The sequence below is a fragment of the Acanthochromis polyacanthus genome, chromosome 20 (genome assembly GCF_021347895.1).
Source record: "Acanthochromis polyacanthus isolate Apoly-LR-REF ecotype Palm Island chromosome 20, KAUST_Apoly_ChrSc, whole genome shotgun sequence".
Classification (NCBI taxonomy): Eukaryota; Metazoa; Chordata; class Actinopteri; family Pomacentridae; genus Acanthochromis; species Acanthochromis polyacanthus.
This window is the reverse complement of record NC_067132.1, coordinates 13403667-13422230: the sequence shown is the minus strand read 5'-3', so window position 1 is coordinate 13422230 and position 18564 is coordinate 13403667. Positions and strand designations below refer to the sequence as shown.

At 38.1% G+C, this 18564-nt stretch overlaps 2 protein-coding genes across 2 annotated transcripts; one reads left to right on the top strand and one right to left on the bottom strand.

Moving 5' to 3' along the window:
* Nucleotides 1-522: 522 nt before the first annotated feature.
* ngdn (neuroguidin, EIF4E binding protein) lies at nt 523-5785 on the bottom strand. The gene is made up of 10 exons (XM_022217738.2): nt 5725-5785; nt 5372-5431; nt 4587-4658; nt 3450-3672; nt 3269-3321; nt 2398-2515; nt 2005-2179; nt 1635-1788; nt 867-930; nt 523-679 (listed from the first exon to the last, which is right to left on the bottom strand). The coding sequence occupies exons 1-10, from the start codon at nt 5743-5745 to the stop codon at nt 660-662; spliced, it is 960 nt and encodes a 319-aa protein (XP_022073430.1). The 5' UTR covers nt 5746-5785; the 3' UTR covers nt 523-659.
* Nucleotides 5786-6138: 353 nt separating this feature from the next.
* On the top strand, nt 6139-10643 carry cebp1 (CCAAT/enhancer binding protein (C/EBP) 1). The gene is made up of 3 exons (XM_051940181.1): nt 6139-6265; nt 7726-8016; nt 8939-10643. The coding sequence occupies exons 1-3, from the start codon at nt 6263-6265 to the stop codon at nt 9242-9244; spliced, it is 600 nt and encodes a 199-aa protein (XP_051796141.1). The 5' UTR covers nt 6139-6262; the 3' UTR covers nt 9245-10643.
* Nucleotides 10644-18564: the final 7921 nt, after the last annotated feature.

The window sequence follows — 18564 nt, the reverse complement described above, 5'->3', positions numbered from 1 at the left end:
AAGTGGTGATTAGACATATTTTTGTTGGACCCCTAGTGAAGAACAGATGTGTTCATCTTTTTAGAATGAATCATTTAGTATCGAATAAAAAGTGAGATCATAGAAATCTGGAACGAAACAACGCCACACCTTCAACGTTTTAATGTTACTTGAAATAATACACTGACCAAGCTGCACACGTTCAAACATTTTTAGTGCATCCCTTACTGTGACATTAAAAGGCCTATAGTCATCCATTCGCAAGCTGAGTTTACTTAAGTAATGAAGTGTGCCTCACCAACATCTGGCTGTTTATCCAGCAGCTCTCTAGAGATCTGGAATGGGTTCAGTTTAAGATCTCAGTGTGTTTCACTACATTTTTTTCTCTACATTATCACAGCTCTCACAGGGGGTTAATTAGTCCAAAAGAAGGAGAGGAATGTTGAAATTCTTTCAACATTCCAAAGTCTTAATTGGTACCTCTAACATGAGGGCAACATGACTGCCCTCTAATGGTAATAAGTGAGTGTGCCGTGCAAATCAAAGAGTCAACAGTAGATGTTTATTCCAAATACTGAATGTTAGCAAACCGGTGGAGAAGTTTTAGTACAGTGTGACTGAAATGAACTACACTAAAAAGACAACATGTGTTGGGAAGAAGTCTTCTGACATCTTCAGATCTATCTGTGCTTCTTGAAAGCTGCAGAAGAAAGAAATACAAAATTATTAACCTTGAAAGCTGCACTTAAACTGAATGATTTAGGACAGAATGACAGCTATAATTGTTACAGGTTGATTAAAAAAAAACTATAAGAAACCCAAGAAAGACAAAATTACGTGAGACTGAATCGCTTTAACTGACTAATTCAGTCTTTGAACGTTCTCACCTTTTCTTTTTGTTTTCTTCTTCATGAGTTTCTTCTTTTTCTTGGGTCGACCGCCGTCCCCGTCCTGCACCAATAAAAAAAATGTCTTAAAACCAGCAGCCACTTTAAGAATGCAATCAAAATTAACAGAGGAAACAAAGCTTCCATTCATGCTGCTCGGAGATGGGCCTGTTGGCGACATCTATTTGCGGCTTCTCGTGGTGTCCAGGACAACCTCTAAACATAGCTCATGGATTTTCCAAGTCCTCTTAAATACACTTAACTGAAGGGTTTTTTCCACATCTGCACGCACTGGAGCAAACTTATCAGCAAGAGGCTGAACGGTCATTAGTCCAAGTCATTAGTAATTTTAATGGCAGCAGACAGTGGATTGAGACAGGAAACAGAACAGAGAAGGATGGCGTGCCAAACCTGCAGAAGCTGCCAGCAAACACTGCAGCAGACAACTGAGGTACCCACATGTATTAGCATTTCAAGCTAAACATGCCAGACCCCTTCAAAACACACACGTCTCCTGTCCAGCAATAACTGTGTGCTGGAGGCAGCCCAAGTTGAATGACAGTCAGGATAAATAATTAAGCCTGTCCAGCCTCAATTCAATTAACAATCCGATACATGGGCCCAAAGCTCAGGGTAACTTGGAGTCTTCGCTTCCTGCTCCACCTGAGCCAAACTACCAGGAAACATCAGTCCAAACCCAAATCAAATAACATCTGGATTGACAATTGTGCTCCAGCAGCAGCGTTCGATGTTCCTGGAAGAACTCACCTGTCCACCATTGCCACCCGTCAGAGCTGAGATGTCACTGAAGTGTGTGATGCCGCTGAGCTGGCCGGACATGCCCATCATGCCTCTCTTCTTGGCGTTCTTCTGATGCTTCGGCATGTTTAGACGCACCATCATCGACTCCTCATAATGTTTCCTGAGAGGAAAACATGATTTAACAAGGATGCTTGGGAAACAAAAACTGACAAACACAAGAGTGCCAAGATTCATTTGTGGAAGGTGCTGGTAGATGACAAGATATCTGCAAAACACTGTATGCAAGCGTGGCTTTATGGGACACATACCACTAGATGTAGTAAAGTAGCTTAACATATGGCTTTCTTTCCGTTCTAAATAACAAACATGTGAGAACCTGTGCAGCTCCTCGCGGCCCTCCCTCTCGCTCTGGAAGTCCCGTCTGTCTCTGATCTCCTCGGGGGCGTCGCTGTACTGCTTCCTCAGCTCCTGGATCACAGAGCTTCTCAGAGCTGCTCTTCGCTGACGCTCCACCAGGGCCTTCTTCCTGTCGGCCTCTGTCATGTCACCCTCTGAAGGAAAAAGGTTGCAATGTGGGTGACCGACGGGTGAAAACAGCATTAATGAGTATCTTCTAAGGTAACTGTGCCACACTGTTCTACAGATGTGAGGTGGTATAAGGTCTGCTTCCTTCTGAACGATGAACTTAACCTCAACATGAAATAAATATCGGCTGTGTTGGTGAGTGTTTATAATGTGAAGCTGCAGTTCCAGAGGTGAACGATGTTACCGTAATGCATTGGAGCGATCTTTGGCGGTACATATTTCCTGCCACTAGAGTGAGCTGCTTTCTTCTCTGAGGCTGCTTTGGTCTCAGCTTCATCTTCAGACTCCCCAGAGTCACCCAGCTGGGGGAAAAAGCACACAAAGAAAAACAGTCAGTCTGTATTTACCGTTTGTCCCTTGACTTTCTTGAAACAACGAAAAGAACAAGCATTAACATTAATCAACCCGTAGATGCATAAGTGGGTCAAAAATGACCCGGTGAGGTCCTTTTCTTGCGGTATCTTTGTCATGAAATGTTTTTATCATTTCATTTATTCCTCAACAAATATGTTTTGGATATCATTCCATTAAATATTTTAAGGTGCCTTTTATATTTTTGAAGAAATTCTGACATTTGTATTATGACACCAAGCTCTTTATCATTGATAATATCATACAAGAAGGGATGCAGTTCACACACTTAGAGCAACAGCTGGATCAAAACAGTGGAAAGATGTCTACAAAATGGACGCAGACATTCTTCTACTGCTGTTCTGTGTAATATTCTTCTTTTTCAATTATCAAAATGTTGAAAATATGTTAGAAAGTTAAAAATGATCATATTTAAAACATGAAACTATTCTTATGTGGACAAAAATATAATACAAACAATAATACAAATTATTATTCTTAAATAACAAAAATGGTAAAAAAAAAACAACAACACATTGATTCTCATACGGGTCCTTTATGACCCACTTATGGAAGAGTGTCGGGTTCAATCACTCGTGCATCTACGGGTTAAGTATGAAACAGTATTATACGCCTAATAAAAATGAAATTGGGCAACCCGAATAAAAAGAGGGATTAAAATGACCGTGCTCTTCAGGCCTTACTTTGCTGATGAGATTCTCAGGATTAGGACGCAGCTGCAGTGGGTCATTTTCAGCTGGAATCAACAGAACAATGAGACATCGCTGAGCCGATAAAACGTGGATGATTGCAAAGCTTACAAAAAACCATGAGTCAGATATTTGTCCTTCAAGTCAACCATCAGATCAGTGACATCAGTCTCACCTAAACTTCCAGTAACAGCTGTGCGCACCAGTTTATCAATCTGGTATTTCAGCTTGTGGTCCAGCGGCCGCATTTTCTCCAGGACCGTTCTGATTGTGACCACTCTGTTCAAGGCATCGCTCTCTTTTATTTTGCCTCCTTCTGTCTTGATGCTGATCAGGTGAGTGAGGTCCTGAAGGTAGAAGAGCAGCAGATGGTACCGAAGGTCCAAGAACGACAAACCCTGCAGAGAGAAGACGGACAGAGAGTCAGAGAGAGCTGAAGATGATCTCAACAGGACTTGGATCAAATATTATTGTAGTTAAGTGATAAAACTGGACAGCACGGCACTATGATGTTAAGTTCTTTGCCCCCTTATGCCTATTTTCATGTCTAAAAGTCATTTCCATTGAGCAGGAAACCATCTATCTGTAACTGATATTTACAACAAATATATATCTACTATAAAAAAGAAAATATTGGTGTCAAAATTTAGAATAACACAAACTCCAAGGCAAAACTTTGTTTCTTTCTTTACATATTTTTTCACAGATGTTTAATTTAAACCCTTTTTTAAAACATTCTTCAGTATTAATAGACATTAATAGGCAATTACTGCTCCTGTGGTGACTACAGATAAAGAGAAGCGGCTGCATCAGAGCCAAAAGAGCAAATTTAAACAAAAGAATAACATACTCGTAGTCAGAAAAATGCTGAATATTGGAGATGATAATAGGCCAGGCTGGTATTTGGCCAATCCCTGGTCTGTGTAACTGTATTTGATTTATAATTTGATATACAAAAATGTCTATTATCCTTAAGTAAATAAAACCCCAATGAACAAAATATTCTCGTTTCTATTATTTTGGTGATTTTCCTGTGCAGCTGGAGAGGTTTATTCACTCTGGGTGATGAAAAATAAATCCTCTGTGTAGGAAAAACCCTGCCACATAAACACATTGCAAACTAAAGTATTTACCATTTTACAAGTACATAATGAAGGTAAGACAGTACCTGTTTCAGACAAGAACCCATCTTGCAGAATCATGCTGGGTTTCCCTCATAATAATACAGCTAATTAAATTAAGAAAAGGATGAACCTGGGGAGCCTTGCTGGTCAGGATTTCTATTAAGAGCTCTAATGAAGTCTTCGCTCACCTTTGACGTCTTAAACACCCCATCTCTGACTTTAGTTAGCAGCTCACGAACATGACTTGTGACTGAGGCCACCTATAGAGAAAAGAGATTTGTTGTATCTGTGGTGAAGCCTCAAATCTACAGATCCTGGGTCAGGCTCAGCAGTTAGGACAAATACAAAATGCAACAGCTGGATTGAAATCTAACAACAGAACTATAATAGATCCAAATGTCCCTGTAGAATTATTATTAGAAAGAAAGAAAGTACTAAGAAACATGACAAGTATTACATGGGGTCAGTGGCATTATTGAACCTGGGCTTTAGCAGCACAGGACAGAATCCGAATATGACTTTTTCTACATTTTAGCAAAAACACAGATGGATGAACAGCACAGAGGGCGTAAACTACAACCATTAGCTGTTGGAGGCAAACACAGTTTTGTTCTGAATATGATTAGTTACTTATTTGGGGGTATTGTTTAGGTGAACTTTATACCATAAACAGCAGCAGCGTCTCTGCTCCTGGACTACATAAAGATTCAGTCACTCATACTATTAAATGGAATTATTATTCAAACAATCTATAAAATACACTGAACTCCCTCTGGAACATGGGCTGAGTACAGAGAAAGTGTTCCCCATTATATATTCCTTTTATCCCAAACTAACTTGAAAATTGCGCACTTTATTACATTAAAATGCTAAGATTTCTGGGCTGGTCGATCCCAAATGTTACAAGATCACCACAACGCTTCTGCATGGGATTACTAGATAAATATAAAAGACAGCATGTTTTTTTTCGTACCTGTTCTGTGAGATTATTCAGCAGCTCAACAGCTTTGGGTAAATCACTTTCAATTAAATCCTACAAGACAAATGAATGACATGTTAGACATACAACGCATGAATTTGTAAACTCTATACACACTGAAAGTTAGCTGAGACTCAGAAAGGAAGAAGTTTGAAGCTAGCTGCTAGCTGGTTAGCACATGTCTTTACAAATAAAACTATTTAAAACCTCACTTTCACCAATCTATTGTATCGAGGAGGGTTTCATTATAAACATTAACGGATTAAGAATGGCTTGTATGTAAAAATTTTCGGTGGGAAGATAGAATAAAAAGCTCATAACGAAGCAGCTAGCTCGGTGATACTCACGTTGTCAACAGGAGCCGCCATTTTAATTTCATTGTAAACTACGGGAGCCGCAGGAGGACAGAAGTGTCGCTGAATTTGGAGAGTCAAAATATCAAGTTGTGCGAAAGTTACTGTTAAGTTAAGAGTGGCAATATACCATCAGCATTTTATTAGCTAAAATCCATTATTAATACGGATATTATTTGAAATGATCTGGCGCTTAAAATTGTTGAATTCATGCATTATATAAAAAAAGTTTAAAATAAGCAGACGACATAAATGCAGTCTGTCACGTTCTTCCTGTTATCAGCTATTAAAGATAAACAATCTGTAGATATATTGTGACTCAAAGACAGTTAATCTACACTTTCTCTGTACATTTTTGGTCGTGTGTGTGTGTGTCCGTGAGTGCGAGAGAGAGAGAGAGAGAGAGAGAGAGAGAGAGAGAGAGAGAGAGAGAGAGATGTGTGATAATCAGATGGTACCTGTCTGCCATTTCCAGTCAAACTGTCTGAGGAGAACCTGAAGAATATTCTGAGAGTTTGTGGAGAGATAAGTCATGGTGAGTCAAATCTTTAAAACTTTCTTTGTGTGTGAATAAATTAGTGCAGACAGTAAATAAATGTAACTATAGCTCTGACCTTTTGAATAAATAAAACAACAAAAATAAAAGCCATTAGTCATTTGACATTTGTCTTATGTAATGGCTCCAATCGCAAGAGTTCACCCTCTTTCAAAGAAAGAAATGGTGAAAAGTTATTTGGAGTTAAATAAAATCGACTTCGATTATATCTAATACTGCACATTTAGATTTTAAAACAAAGTGTGAACAAGAGGGGAATATCGATAATCATAAACTTTAAACTCAACTTGATTCCTTTATATATTATTATTATTTTGATCATTATTATTACTGTGATCACTATTTTAGGAGTTTTAAAAAATTGTTCCTGTATGAACTGAGTGTCTTTATCCAAAGAGGGTAAGATGTAAGATGAGCAGCAAAGCAAAGAAATTTGCATTTGTATGCTGTATGAAATAAGAAATACTGAGGTAAGCAAAATCCTCCTTTGTCAGCACAAGTCCCGGATTCTTAACATAATCTGCAAAATGTTTTTAAAAACTCCAGGGTAAAGGTAGACGGTATGAAGCAGAATGAGTCCCTTCAGCATGTTGAATTATAGCAAAATGTATTTATTTATTATTACCAGCTAATTATTTTTTATAGTAGCTGGTCAAGAACATTTTTACTGCTTCATCTATCATCAGGTACCAATCCATGACCGGGTTTATCCTGCTCACAATAGGTTGTGACTACACACAACAACAGTCACAATCCATGTACAGTTGAGGAAATAAGTCTGTGTTTTGCAATTTGATAAACTAAAATGTCTATTATGCTTGAGTAGGGAAAATTCCAGAAAACTGTAACTGTGTGTATGTGTGTGTATTTACACTACCATTAAAAGGTTTGCAGTCACACAGACAGTTTTATGTTTTTCATGAAAACTCACACTTTTATTCACATGCTAACATAATAGCAAAAGGGTTTTCTAATCATCAATGATCCTTTCAACACCATTAGCTAACACAATGTAGCATTAGAACACAGGAGTGATGGTTGCTGGAAATGTTCCTCTGTACCCCTATGGAGATATTCCATTAAAAATCAGCCGTTTCCATCTAAAATAGTCATTTACCATTTAAACAGATGAATTTATGATGAATTTAACGTTGTCTTTATAGAAAAAAAATACTTTTCTTTCAAAAATAAGGACATTTCAAAGAGATCACAAACTTTTAAATGGCAGTGTATTTATGTATCAGATTTTATTGCTTTTTTCAGGAAGCATTCAGCATAATAAGATCATCAGATAGTACCTTTTACATGTAAAATCTCAGCCTGCATATTAACTAATCACTCTAATATCTGTCTTCTTGTCTTTTTGTTCTCGTTTTCAAACAAACAAAATTAAAGAGGAGAATAAACCGTGTCTTTTCCACTTTTTCACCCCCTTCCAGATGTCTGATTCCAGGGTGTCCTCTGTCATCCAGGAGTGGGTGAGCTCCTACCCGGGACAGGGCCAAGGCCAGGCCCTGAACCCCGTCTCCTCCAACCAGGCTGCCTCGGCCAACCAGATGAATCAGATGGACATGATCTCGTACGGCCACCCTCAGGGGATGATGAGGGGCGGCGACGACAGAGTGGCGGAGCAGATGATGGGGCTGTCGTACCTGCCGTACACGACGTCCTGCCTCACCAACACCTCCAGCCCGTCCAGCACCAACCACCACCAGAGCAGCACTCAGCAGGTGAGAGAGGATAAAAGGACATTAACCCTCCTGTTGTCTTCATTTATGGGCACCTAAAAATATTGTTTCCTCGTCTAAAAAAAAATCTAAAAATTCAGCAAAAAAAAAAAATCTCCAAATTTCAGAAAATTTGCAAAACTTTCAGGAAGAAAATTCCAATAATTCTTTAAAAGTTTCCCTTAAAAAAATATTTTAAAAAATGTTTTAAAAAAAAAGGCAAATTTTGCAAGAATATTCTTGGAAATATTTTCAAAAAAAATGAGTAAAAAGCTTCCAAAAAAATCCTAAAACTATCTCAAGTGATTACATACAGCGCCCTCCATAATTATTGGCACCCCTGGTTAAGATATGGTCTTTAGCTTCTAATAAATTCATTTTTTTTCTAAATAATATAGGACCACAATGAAAAAAAGAGGAAAATCCAACATTTAATTCAAGTACATTTATTCAGACACATTAAGAAATAATTCTTTTACATCAAATCATGTGTGCCACAGTTATTAGCACCCTCATGTTAATATCTTTTGCCAACAAAACAGCATGCAATCTTCTCCTATAATAAATGTTTCTACAATTGTCAATGTGAGAGTATGCTTCTGCAATAAAAATTGAATTTATTTTAAGGCTTTTAACACATCTTAACAAGGGGTGCCAATAATTATGTATATATCAGTAAAACTTCTAATATTTGCTTTAAGAACATTCACAAAAAAATCAACCAAAATCCAGCTGGATTTTGGTTGATTTTTTTGTGAATGTTCTTAAAGAAACTTAACATTTCTTTTTTTCCACCAAAAAAATGTTCCAAAATTTCCCAAAAAAATGTTGAAAATGTGGGCATCAGAAGTTTCCCCGTGAAAATGTATTTTTCCCCCTCATTTTCAAACACCAGGGTTAACTGTTATTGTTCTTCTGACTGCAGGACTTCTCCCCCTTCCTGCTGCCCACTCTGAGAGCCCCGGTGACCAAGAGGAGCATCAGCAAGGACAGCGCAGAGTACCGGCTGAGGCGGGAGAGGAACAACATCGCGGTGAGGAAGAGCCGGGACAAGGCCCGGCGGAGGATCCTGCTGACCCAGCAGAGGGCCCTGCAGCTGCAGGAGGAGAACCAGAAGCTGCAGATGAGGATAGGACAGCTGACACAGGAGCTGGACACTCTGAAACACATCCTGTCACAGCGACACCTGCAGGGAGCCGAGGAGGGAGCAGCAGGGGAGTCCAGCCTCTGAGCACATTTCTTCTTGGCATTAACATCCAATAATAGTCCTCGGAGTCGTTACCGGTGCGTCCAGGCAGGCCTCCAAGACTCAAAGTTATTCGCTTCTTAGTGCTCTTTTGAAATGTTCACTATAAAGGCAAACATTTGTCACAATTTGGGAAATGGAAAGTGACCTCGAGGAGCAGATCGAAAATGAATTATTTTGAGTTGAATGTAATGTTAGGTATGCAAATGTTTAGTTGTTGTGTTGTAAAATTGTGAGAAGAAGAAGTCGAACAAATTGGCAGTGTTGTAGCTACTGCTGAGGTCATTAAGGTCATGACCTTCTCACTTTTTGGAGACATTTGGGGGTTAATAGCAAACTGGGTTACATCCGACTGTACGAGCCTCCTTCATTTCATTTGCAATATATGCCCAGCTTTACAATTTTGCACAGCAGAAGTTTAGTTAAAAAATTACAACCTCTCTCCGGTTGTTGATTGAACTCTTTAAAACTCGTCTCTGTGTATCAAAGTTAGACATAGCACTTCAAGCAACTCAGTGGAAAGGTTATTCAGATTCAGACAACTTTGTTTAACCCCAGAGGGCAATTCATTTAGATTTTTCTCTACTTTTTACCCCCCTATAGAAATCAGAGGATGGATACAAGAAAATTTCAAGTCACTGAACATCCCTCGGAATATAAATCCGACATTTAGAAATTGAAGGAACACAAGGCATGTATGTGGTTAACATGTAGAAATCCAGACCTCACTTCAACGGAGAGTTTGTGGCTGGATTTGAAAATGGCTGTTCACGCTTTATCCCCCATGAATATGACAGATCTAGAGCAGTTTTGCAGAGAAGAACGAGGTAAAATGACATGCAAAATGCCACTTTTGGGGGGGAATTTTAGTCCAAAAAGTAAAATCAAAGTGATCCAAAATTTAAAAAATAAGAAAATTTCAGCAGTGGGTGAATATTTTTATCAGACACTGTAACAGCATTAAGAAAATAGAAATGTAAGTGGAGGGCCATTAATGCAAAAAAAAAAAGTGAATTTAGGTTCTGTGAAATATGGCTATATTTATAGACACAATACTGGTGAAAACTGATTCTTTATTTGGGCATTAAGTCTCTGTGGGGCTTCCAACACTTTACAATAACCTGGACGGCCCTGTGAAAATGATTAATGTAAAGTTTCACATATTTCAAAAAGAGTAGATTTCTAAATTTTCAATTTTCAAGACAGAAATGCTCGGATGTATTGGATACAGGTTCTGTTTTACAGTTGCCACAGAACACAGAAATCTTGTCAAAGTAAAAGTTAAAAAAGTCCCTTTTAAGATCAGCAAGAATAAAAGACAAACAAAAACAAAAATATTTATTTGTCAGCCTTTGTCAGTTGCAAAAGTACAAGTTTTTTTTTAACTGAGCACTCAGGGATCTTTGTTTTCTCTGTAAATGTAATCTTATTCATGGTTCTATAAATAAATCATTTTGAGTTTCAATGTAATTTCAAATCTTTTTACAAAGTTCCTCCTTTGATTGACAAATTCCTTGTATACCTTTGTTTGGCTGCATTATGTTGCGCTGCGAGTTATTCCTATAAAAACATTCAGATCATAAATGGAAAACTGTGCAGATATGTGGGTGTTTGATCCCAGTTAAAGATCTTTTTGATCAGTCTTTCCTCTTTCAATTAAACACGGCAGCTCCTCAACCTCACCAGCTCACCTCTCTGCTTTACAAGACATTACTGCCATCCCATAATACCTTCAACGGATCGTTTAGCGGTAAATTTATGATCCTCACATTCGTGGCTCGGTTCTGGACTGCATTACTGTCTGAGGCGTCCTCCAGACCCTCCACTCCTGCAGCACACAATGAAACTGCACCACTACTGAATTATTAGAGAGTTTTTTTTAAGGAGCTCCCTCTGTAAAGCTCATATATTCATTAAAGACCGAATCAAGATAAGAACCTGTGTGCTGTGGGGTTGTTGGATGAAATTTTAATCCTAAAATAAGCTTCTTCTATTGTTCACATTGATCTCTAAAATGTGCTTTAATGCTATTAATAATGAATCTCCATGGACACTACCATTCTAAAGTTTGGGGTCACCCAGGCAGCTTCATGTTTTCCATGAAACTCACACTTTTAACCTAACTACACAAGGGTTTTCTAATCATCAATTCGCCTTTCAACAGCATTAGCTAACACAATGTAGCATTAGAACACAGGAGTGATGGTTGCTGGAAATGTTCCTCTGTACCCCTATGGAGATATTCCATTAAAAATCATCTGTTTGCAGCTAGAATAGTCATTTACCACATTAACAATGTCTAGACTGGATTTCTGATTAAGTTAATGTTGTCTTCATTGAAAAAAAAATGCTTTCCTGTCAAAAATAAGACATTTCTAAGTGAGTCCAAACTTTTGAACGTTAGTGTACTTCTCCATAAACTTAAAATATTTGCAAATTGTTCTGTCTCTGCAGCCAACGCAAAGTCATCCACACTGCTGCCAAATGCCTGTTCACAGAAAATGATTAGATTTGTTGGGTTTCTCTCTATGATATAATAAGGTCTTCTTTTACTACATGAAGTGACCCTGAGATGACTGATGTTGTGATTTGGCACAATATAGATAAAACTGAATTAAAATGAGTTGAATACAACAAAACAGTTCATATAATCACAGAGCAAATAATGTAAAGTACATCCTCTTGCTTCACTCCAAATGAAACAGAAACCAGCTCGTCCTGAATTTATTTACCTGCAAGCAAGAAATTTCAGCCTTGTACAAGCCTTTTACGACATTTTAAAATTCAATATCAATACCAGAACTTAATCATTTATACTCTAAAACATCTCTGCTGATCTAATCAAAGGCTTTGCAACACAATTATGTTTTCCTTTTTTTAGCCTCACCACAGAGACAGATAAAATTTAAAACTGGTCGGTGTATGCTTTTTCTTAAGCCATTCTGCTCATCCAGTGAGATTCAGTGAGTCTCTGGGTGACTATTAGGGCTGTTATTGAGGAAATGTGAATATAATGATTGCACTGTACTAATCAAACGACTTCCTCTGTAATTTATTGGAGTTGGAGGTTGGAGTTTCGCTGTAGATTCCTTCCACACGGATGGAACTGGTCATCACAGACTCTAGGTCCACTGTGAGCTTCAGCCTGGTTTGGCTGAATAAACGCCGTCTACTCATCTACCTGACATTTGCTGTTGCCGTCTGAGCTGATTGTAAGTGTTGTTGCCCAACAGAGTTACCCAACAACTTGTGGTTTCTAGAGGATTCAATGAAATCTAAGTGTCTCTCTGTCTATAAATGCTGTATCATCTGCCGCTAACAAAGCGTGGGATTACATGAAATGGCTTTGAATATGGAAACAGTTGACCTTTTATGTTGCAGGTTAAAATGTTATATACTGCTAAAGCCTCATAAATAAACTCATAATTGCTTGAGCCTACATGTAGCCATTGTCTTTGGTTCAGTGCTTCTTCAAATAGCCTTTACAACCACATTATGTCCTCCAGCACCTTCCTGCTAATGACTGGTGTGATATAACTCCTCCTCGGGTCTTGTTGCTGTCACTGACTCTTCACTGCATCCTCCATCAGGGAACACGGCGTACGCCTGCCTCAGTATTTACCATAACTCGTCTACCCACAGAAACGGACGTCATGCCATGGACCGTTGTGCACCAGCGGTTTCCCTTTGTGGGATGGGCAAGATTTCGACACAGCGGAGGACGGAGATGAGGAGCGCAGAGATAATATCAGTGTTTCGGGCTGCCAGGGCCTTCCTGTGGCTGTGATGGCAGTGAAGGGACCCAGAGATAGGAGTCAGACAGGAGGGGGGTGGGGGCAACAAGCCAGATGCTTACCAATGTATGATATTCAGAAATAAAGAAAACTCACATTCATTTCCCTTCTCAAGTCCATTGTTGGCTCTCAAACTGAATATATTGCATGTGCACCACCGTTCACTTAGAAACGTCCTTATTTTTGAAAGAAAAGCAATGTTTTTTCAATGAGGATAACAATAAATGAGTCAGAAATACAGTCCAGATATTGTTTTTTGAAAGCTTATTTTTACGTTTTTTATTTTTACAGACATTAGCTAAATTAAGTACAAACACATACATTAGCAAGTGTACAACAGCAAAGACTGAGAGGATAGGAGCACAGTACTGGAGTCTATAAGATAATAATATTGTTTTTACAGACCATAAATGAGAAACAAGGCGGGTTATCGCCTCTTGTTGTGAGGTACGTGTCCCATTGTTCCCAGAGAGCATTGTATGTCCTTTTGCAGTCTTAAGCTGAAAATCATTTGTTCCAAACACTAGACGTTTGTGATTATTGCTGCCCATTGGTCGATAATAGGCATCACTCTGTTATAGACTTTTTACTTGCTGCCTTCAAGATTTTTAGGAGATATCGGTCATCTTTAGGTCAGATTGGATCCATATCTCCCAAACAAAAAAGACATGCAAATAAATTCAGTGTGGCAACACACTCTTATGACGCCATGAACACGTCCAAGAAGGGTTTAACCCATAAGAACCCAGACCTATTTTTCCTTGAAGGACTTAATGAGTTAAGGTCAGACATAAAGCTTTAATAGGAAGAGACTACACTTAGAATGCTTGTTACACTGGTGTCACCGTGGGTTCTTATGGTTTAAGAAGAGAGCATCCTCAGAATATGTGTGTATGGTCTGCTTCACAATAGCTACTTCCTCTCCAGCATTTGGGTTGTGTCCCAGTCTGTTTGGACCTTTATTTTGAAGTTAAAAATGATCTAATACAGTTTTTCCATGAGAAATCCCTCCAAGTATGTGAAGCAGTGGTTGTGCAGTGTAGACATCATTAATGTGGTAAATGACTATTCTACCTGGAAACAGCTGATTTTTAATGGAATATCTCCATAGAGGAACATTTCCAGCAACCATCACTCCTGTGTTCTAATGCTACATTGTGTTAGCTAATGGTGTTGTGCTTAGTGTCTTGACTATATTTCTTGTTCATTTTGCAACTTATTTGATGAATACAAGTATGTGCTTTCACAGAAAACACGACATGATCTCAATCTAGTGTAAATATTCCTTTAAAACACGTTCTCAGCTTTGTTTGATGGCATGACATGTAACTAAGCAAAGGTTAGATAGATTTGTGTCACTACCATCATTACTGACCACAGCTCAGCATTTGGTGGGTTTAGTAGAAACTTAAAAGCACTTGATAATGATATTAACAAGGTGTAAAATTATGTTTATAGGCAATTTCACAAATCATCAAACTGAACTGATTATAAATGCAACACCACTTTAATGAGTGCTCCTGCTGCTGGCTGTGCACATCTAATCACATCCAGGCGCTGAGTTTGAGGGGTTCATCAGATTTTATAACAGAGTGCAGCTCTGCACACATAATCTGGATCTAACACACAGTGAATAACTGATGAAAAGCATATTACATGGGCTAAAAGGCTGAAGAGTGCAGCAATACTAACATACAGTTGTACAAAAAGCTAACTGTTTTTAGGATTCTGAGATCCAATCTGCAGACACCTGTTGTGTTTCAGTGAACTCCTCTGTTCAAAGCAGAGTGAAAGTGTGACAGAGGCGTCTTCTAGCCTGACATGTCTTCAGAGACAAGTAAAGATTTCTTGTGTGACCGTGTCTGATGAAATGTCCCGCAGTGTCGTGTGGGGCAATCTGTGGTCCCAGGACTGCAACATCTCCACAGAGTGAAGAAAGACCGTGTTTCACCCAATCCCTGCCGAGTTACTCAACAGCAGCAGGCGGTCTGAACCCCACCGACTGCAGCAGCTCCAGTCTTCTAGCTGCTGCTAATCAAAGGGTTTATGCGGCAGCAGGAGTGAGTTTGTCTCCAGAACAGATCAACACGCAAACTGAAACAGATCTTGTCCATATACGGGAAGGATGAACGCTTCTTTTTTTAACCACATTTTAGTACTTCCGCTCTCCGCATTTACATTTACGCATATTCACAACCAGAGGCCGTCCAGTACGACTCTGATGTCTGCTTTCTTCACTTCAGGTTCCCACCACACCTTTAAAAGGATTTCCAGTCATGATGCTCGTGATTGAGCAAACATTCACATCCTTTACTGAAAAAAAGAACAATTCCACATTGTAACAGTCCTGCATTGATGATGTTACTGAAGTAAAAGTATATTAGAATTATCCCAAACAAATGCTTTAAAAACTACAGATAAAAACATACAGTACAGAAAAACAATAGATAGATAGATAGATAGATAGATAGATAGATAGATAGATAGATAGATAGATAGATAGATAGATAGATAGATAGATAGATAGATAGATAATCACATTTCCAGGGGTACAAAACATCTACTTGTAAAGTGACTAAAGACGAGTGGTAAATAGTGCAATATTTCCCTCCAGATGTAAAAAAAAAAAGCTTAACTAAAGCACCTCAGCTTTGCACATAAGTATAGTACTTGAATAAATGTACTTAGTTACATCCCACCTCTGGATACTACTGAGAACAGTAAGAAGGAACGTTGCATTTATGGACACTCTGTAGAGAGTGTAAGGAGAGTTTTTTTTTCTTTTTAAGATAAATGTTTCTAAAGAATCCAACCTCAACATAATTCTATGTAATTTCCTCCTAACAGTCCACGTTCTGTAAAATACATATATACTGTATTTTCTCGGTATTTAGAGGGGAAGTGGAAACCATCAGTGTGTCGGTTTGCGGCTGACATCACAACAGCAGACAATGGCATGAAATATAAAATCCAACAAGGACTTTCTGTTAAAATAAAAGGCATTATTGAAGTGCTTGGGAATATAAACCTGCAAGATTTGGAGAATAAAGGCCTCATGTAGTTTAGATGTACAATATTTATGATATGTTCAAATTTACTGGAGTCAAAGTGTTGCATTGAAGGCCGTCTGCTGCAACACCTCCAGAAAAATAAACTGTGCTGGTTCCATCAAGTGCAGCTGAACAGTCATTACCACATCTAGCCTGTGTCCATGAGAAAACTGGCTGTATTTTGAGCTTAGTGACAGAAGAAATGCAAAATTAGCAGTGATGATGAGCCTTCTGAGTGTACTCATGGAGCCTGTTGTTGATGATGAAAGAGGAAAATGAAATTTGTAGCCTTGAACGGAGAAGAAGAAGCAGAATGGCAGCATAAAAGAACGTAAATGATCACAGATAGAAACATAGTCAGACCCATGGGGAAAGCAGTTCTACAGCAGGCTGCTCCATGGAGCTGGAGTGTTACATCTTGTGTTGTTCTATGATTTATGGCTCCACCATGCGGCAGACAGAAACATGTTCTGTAGCCTCCTGCTGCAGAGAGTCCACAAAGACACGCGTCTCACTCTGACACTGATTCTGTGGACTGCCTGCGTCCAACAAGACGAAAAATAGTTGTGCTTTCCGTGCAGTTTATTCACTTATTCTGAGCGATTCAAGATTTCAAATCATAACTAATACACAAACAACATGAGTTAACATGACAATATGAAATAATTTAAGTCAGTTCAATTCTTCAGTTTGTCTTTAATAAAGGAAGAAATCTCCAGCAGAACCAGGCTGCGGGAAGGTGGTTTGGGAGAAAAAAGCATAACTATTATTTATCATCAGCCAATCTGCCAGTGGTTTTCTGGGTTGAGCACATAATTGATTGTTTGGTCTATAACATATGAAGAGTTCATTTGCAAAAACAGGTAACTCCATTTAATAAATTTTTAGAAAACTCATTTTTTTATTGTTTACTTGAGATAATAATAATAATAATAATAATAACACTAAGAATTTATTTTTTCTCTATTTTTTCATGTATTTTGCTACTGAGTCAAATCCACTCAACTTCAGTTTGATTGATATTATCTCAAGTCAACAATGAAATGAAAAGTTTTCTGAAAATTTATCAAAACGGAATTATCTGTTTTTGCAAATGAACTCTTCATATATATATATATTTTTTTTAAAGCATGGACATTTATTTAGAAGTCAAACATAATTTCAAAACATTCACACTGAAAATAATTTGAAAATTCTCCAATTATGACATTTAAACCACAACTGTCTAATGACTATTCAGTAAATGGAATAGGTAATCTTCACACTTTTATATTCATTCTATTCAAAGATGTGTACCATGAAAACACCAGAAGAGGGTAATGCAGTTATTAAATATCAGAAATCCAGTCTAGACATTGTTAATGTGGTAAATGACTATTCTAGCTGGAAACAGCTAATTTTTAATGGAATATCTCCATAGAGGTACAGAGGAATATTTCCAGCAACCATCACTCCTGTGTTCTAATGCTACATTGTGTTAGCTAATGGTGTTGAAAGGCTAACTGATGATTAGAAAACCCTTGTGCAGTTATGTTAGCACAAGAATGAAAGTGTGATTTTTAATGGAAATCATGAAATTGAATAGAACAGATCTTTATTGTCATTGTTAAACGACAACAAAAGGCAGTTGAGCAGCACTTTGGATCAGCAGCATAAAACAAAAGCAGACAAACTCATAAAAAAGTCATCACAAAAAAATAGAATGAACTAAGTATGTTAAAAAAAGAGAAAGCACTCAGAGAGCGCAGTACTCTGCTAGTACTGTTCATTCCCTCATATGGCATTGACAGAAATGCATCATTAGTTTATTAGTTTATTTATTATTGATGATCAGAAATCACGACAACATAGAATGTGGTCATTTAATTTAGATGTACCCACAAACAAAAGGACCTTACACTGAGCAAGGAGGATCACAATCATGTGACTGTCAGCAGGCAGCTGATGTAGTGTTCATTTGTTGTCATAGTTACAGTGACAGCTTGTCGCTATCTTACTGAAATCTTTATCAAATTCGTGGATCCAGACTATAAACCGCATCATTGCTAAAATCTAATGATTTGATTCTTGTTTTATTTCTGATCTTTCCTGACAGTTTCATTTGAATCCATTGGTCCATTTATGAGTAATGTTACGCACAGACGCAATAACAGACAGAATTACAGATGGACAGACAAATGTACAGCGATCATCACATAAGACTGCACTGTGTAATAATAGTAGCCTAATACTACTGCTGTTACTACTACTACTACTACTACTACTACTAATAATAATAATAATAATAATAATAATGATGATGATAATAATATTAGATAGTAGCAGTAGTTCTAGTAGTAGTGGTAATAGCAGTTGTAGGTATTTGCTGTTCCTGAATAAGCTGACCAAGGGTTGGATTAGCAGCGGAGTGATCTCCTATCTCCTCATACACGATCTTCGGCAACAGTGAGACGAGGGGACG

What these genes read in the sequence shown, in the direction of transcription:
- ngdn (XM_022217738.2), bottom strand. Translation starts at nt 5,745, where the DNA reads ATGGCGGCTCCTGTTGACAAC. An exon ending in GGGTGTTTAAGACGTCAAAG is followed by an intron (nt 3,673 to 4,586) that starts GTGAGCGAAGAC and finishes TTCTCTCTGCAG; the next exon opens with GGTTTGTCGTTCTTGGACCT. An exon ending in GAAGAAAACAAAAAGAAAAG is followed by an intron (nt 680 to 866) that starts GTGAGAACGTTC and finishes TTTCTTCTGCAG; the next exon opens with CTTTCAAGAAGCACAGATAG.
- cebp1 (XM_051940181.1), top strand. An exon ending in ACCAGAGCAGCACTCAGCAG is followed by an intron (nt 8,017 to 8,938) that starts GTGAGAGAGGAT and finishes TTCTGACTGCAG; the next exon opens with GACTTCTCCCCCTTCCTGCT.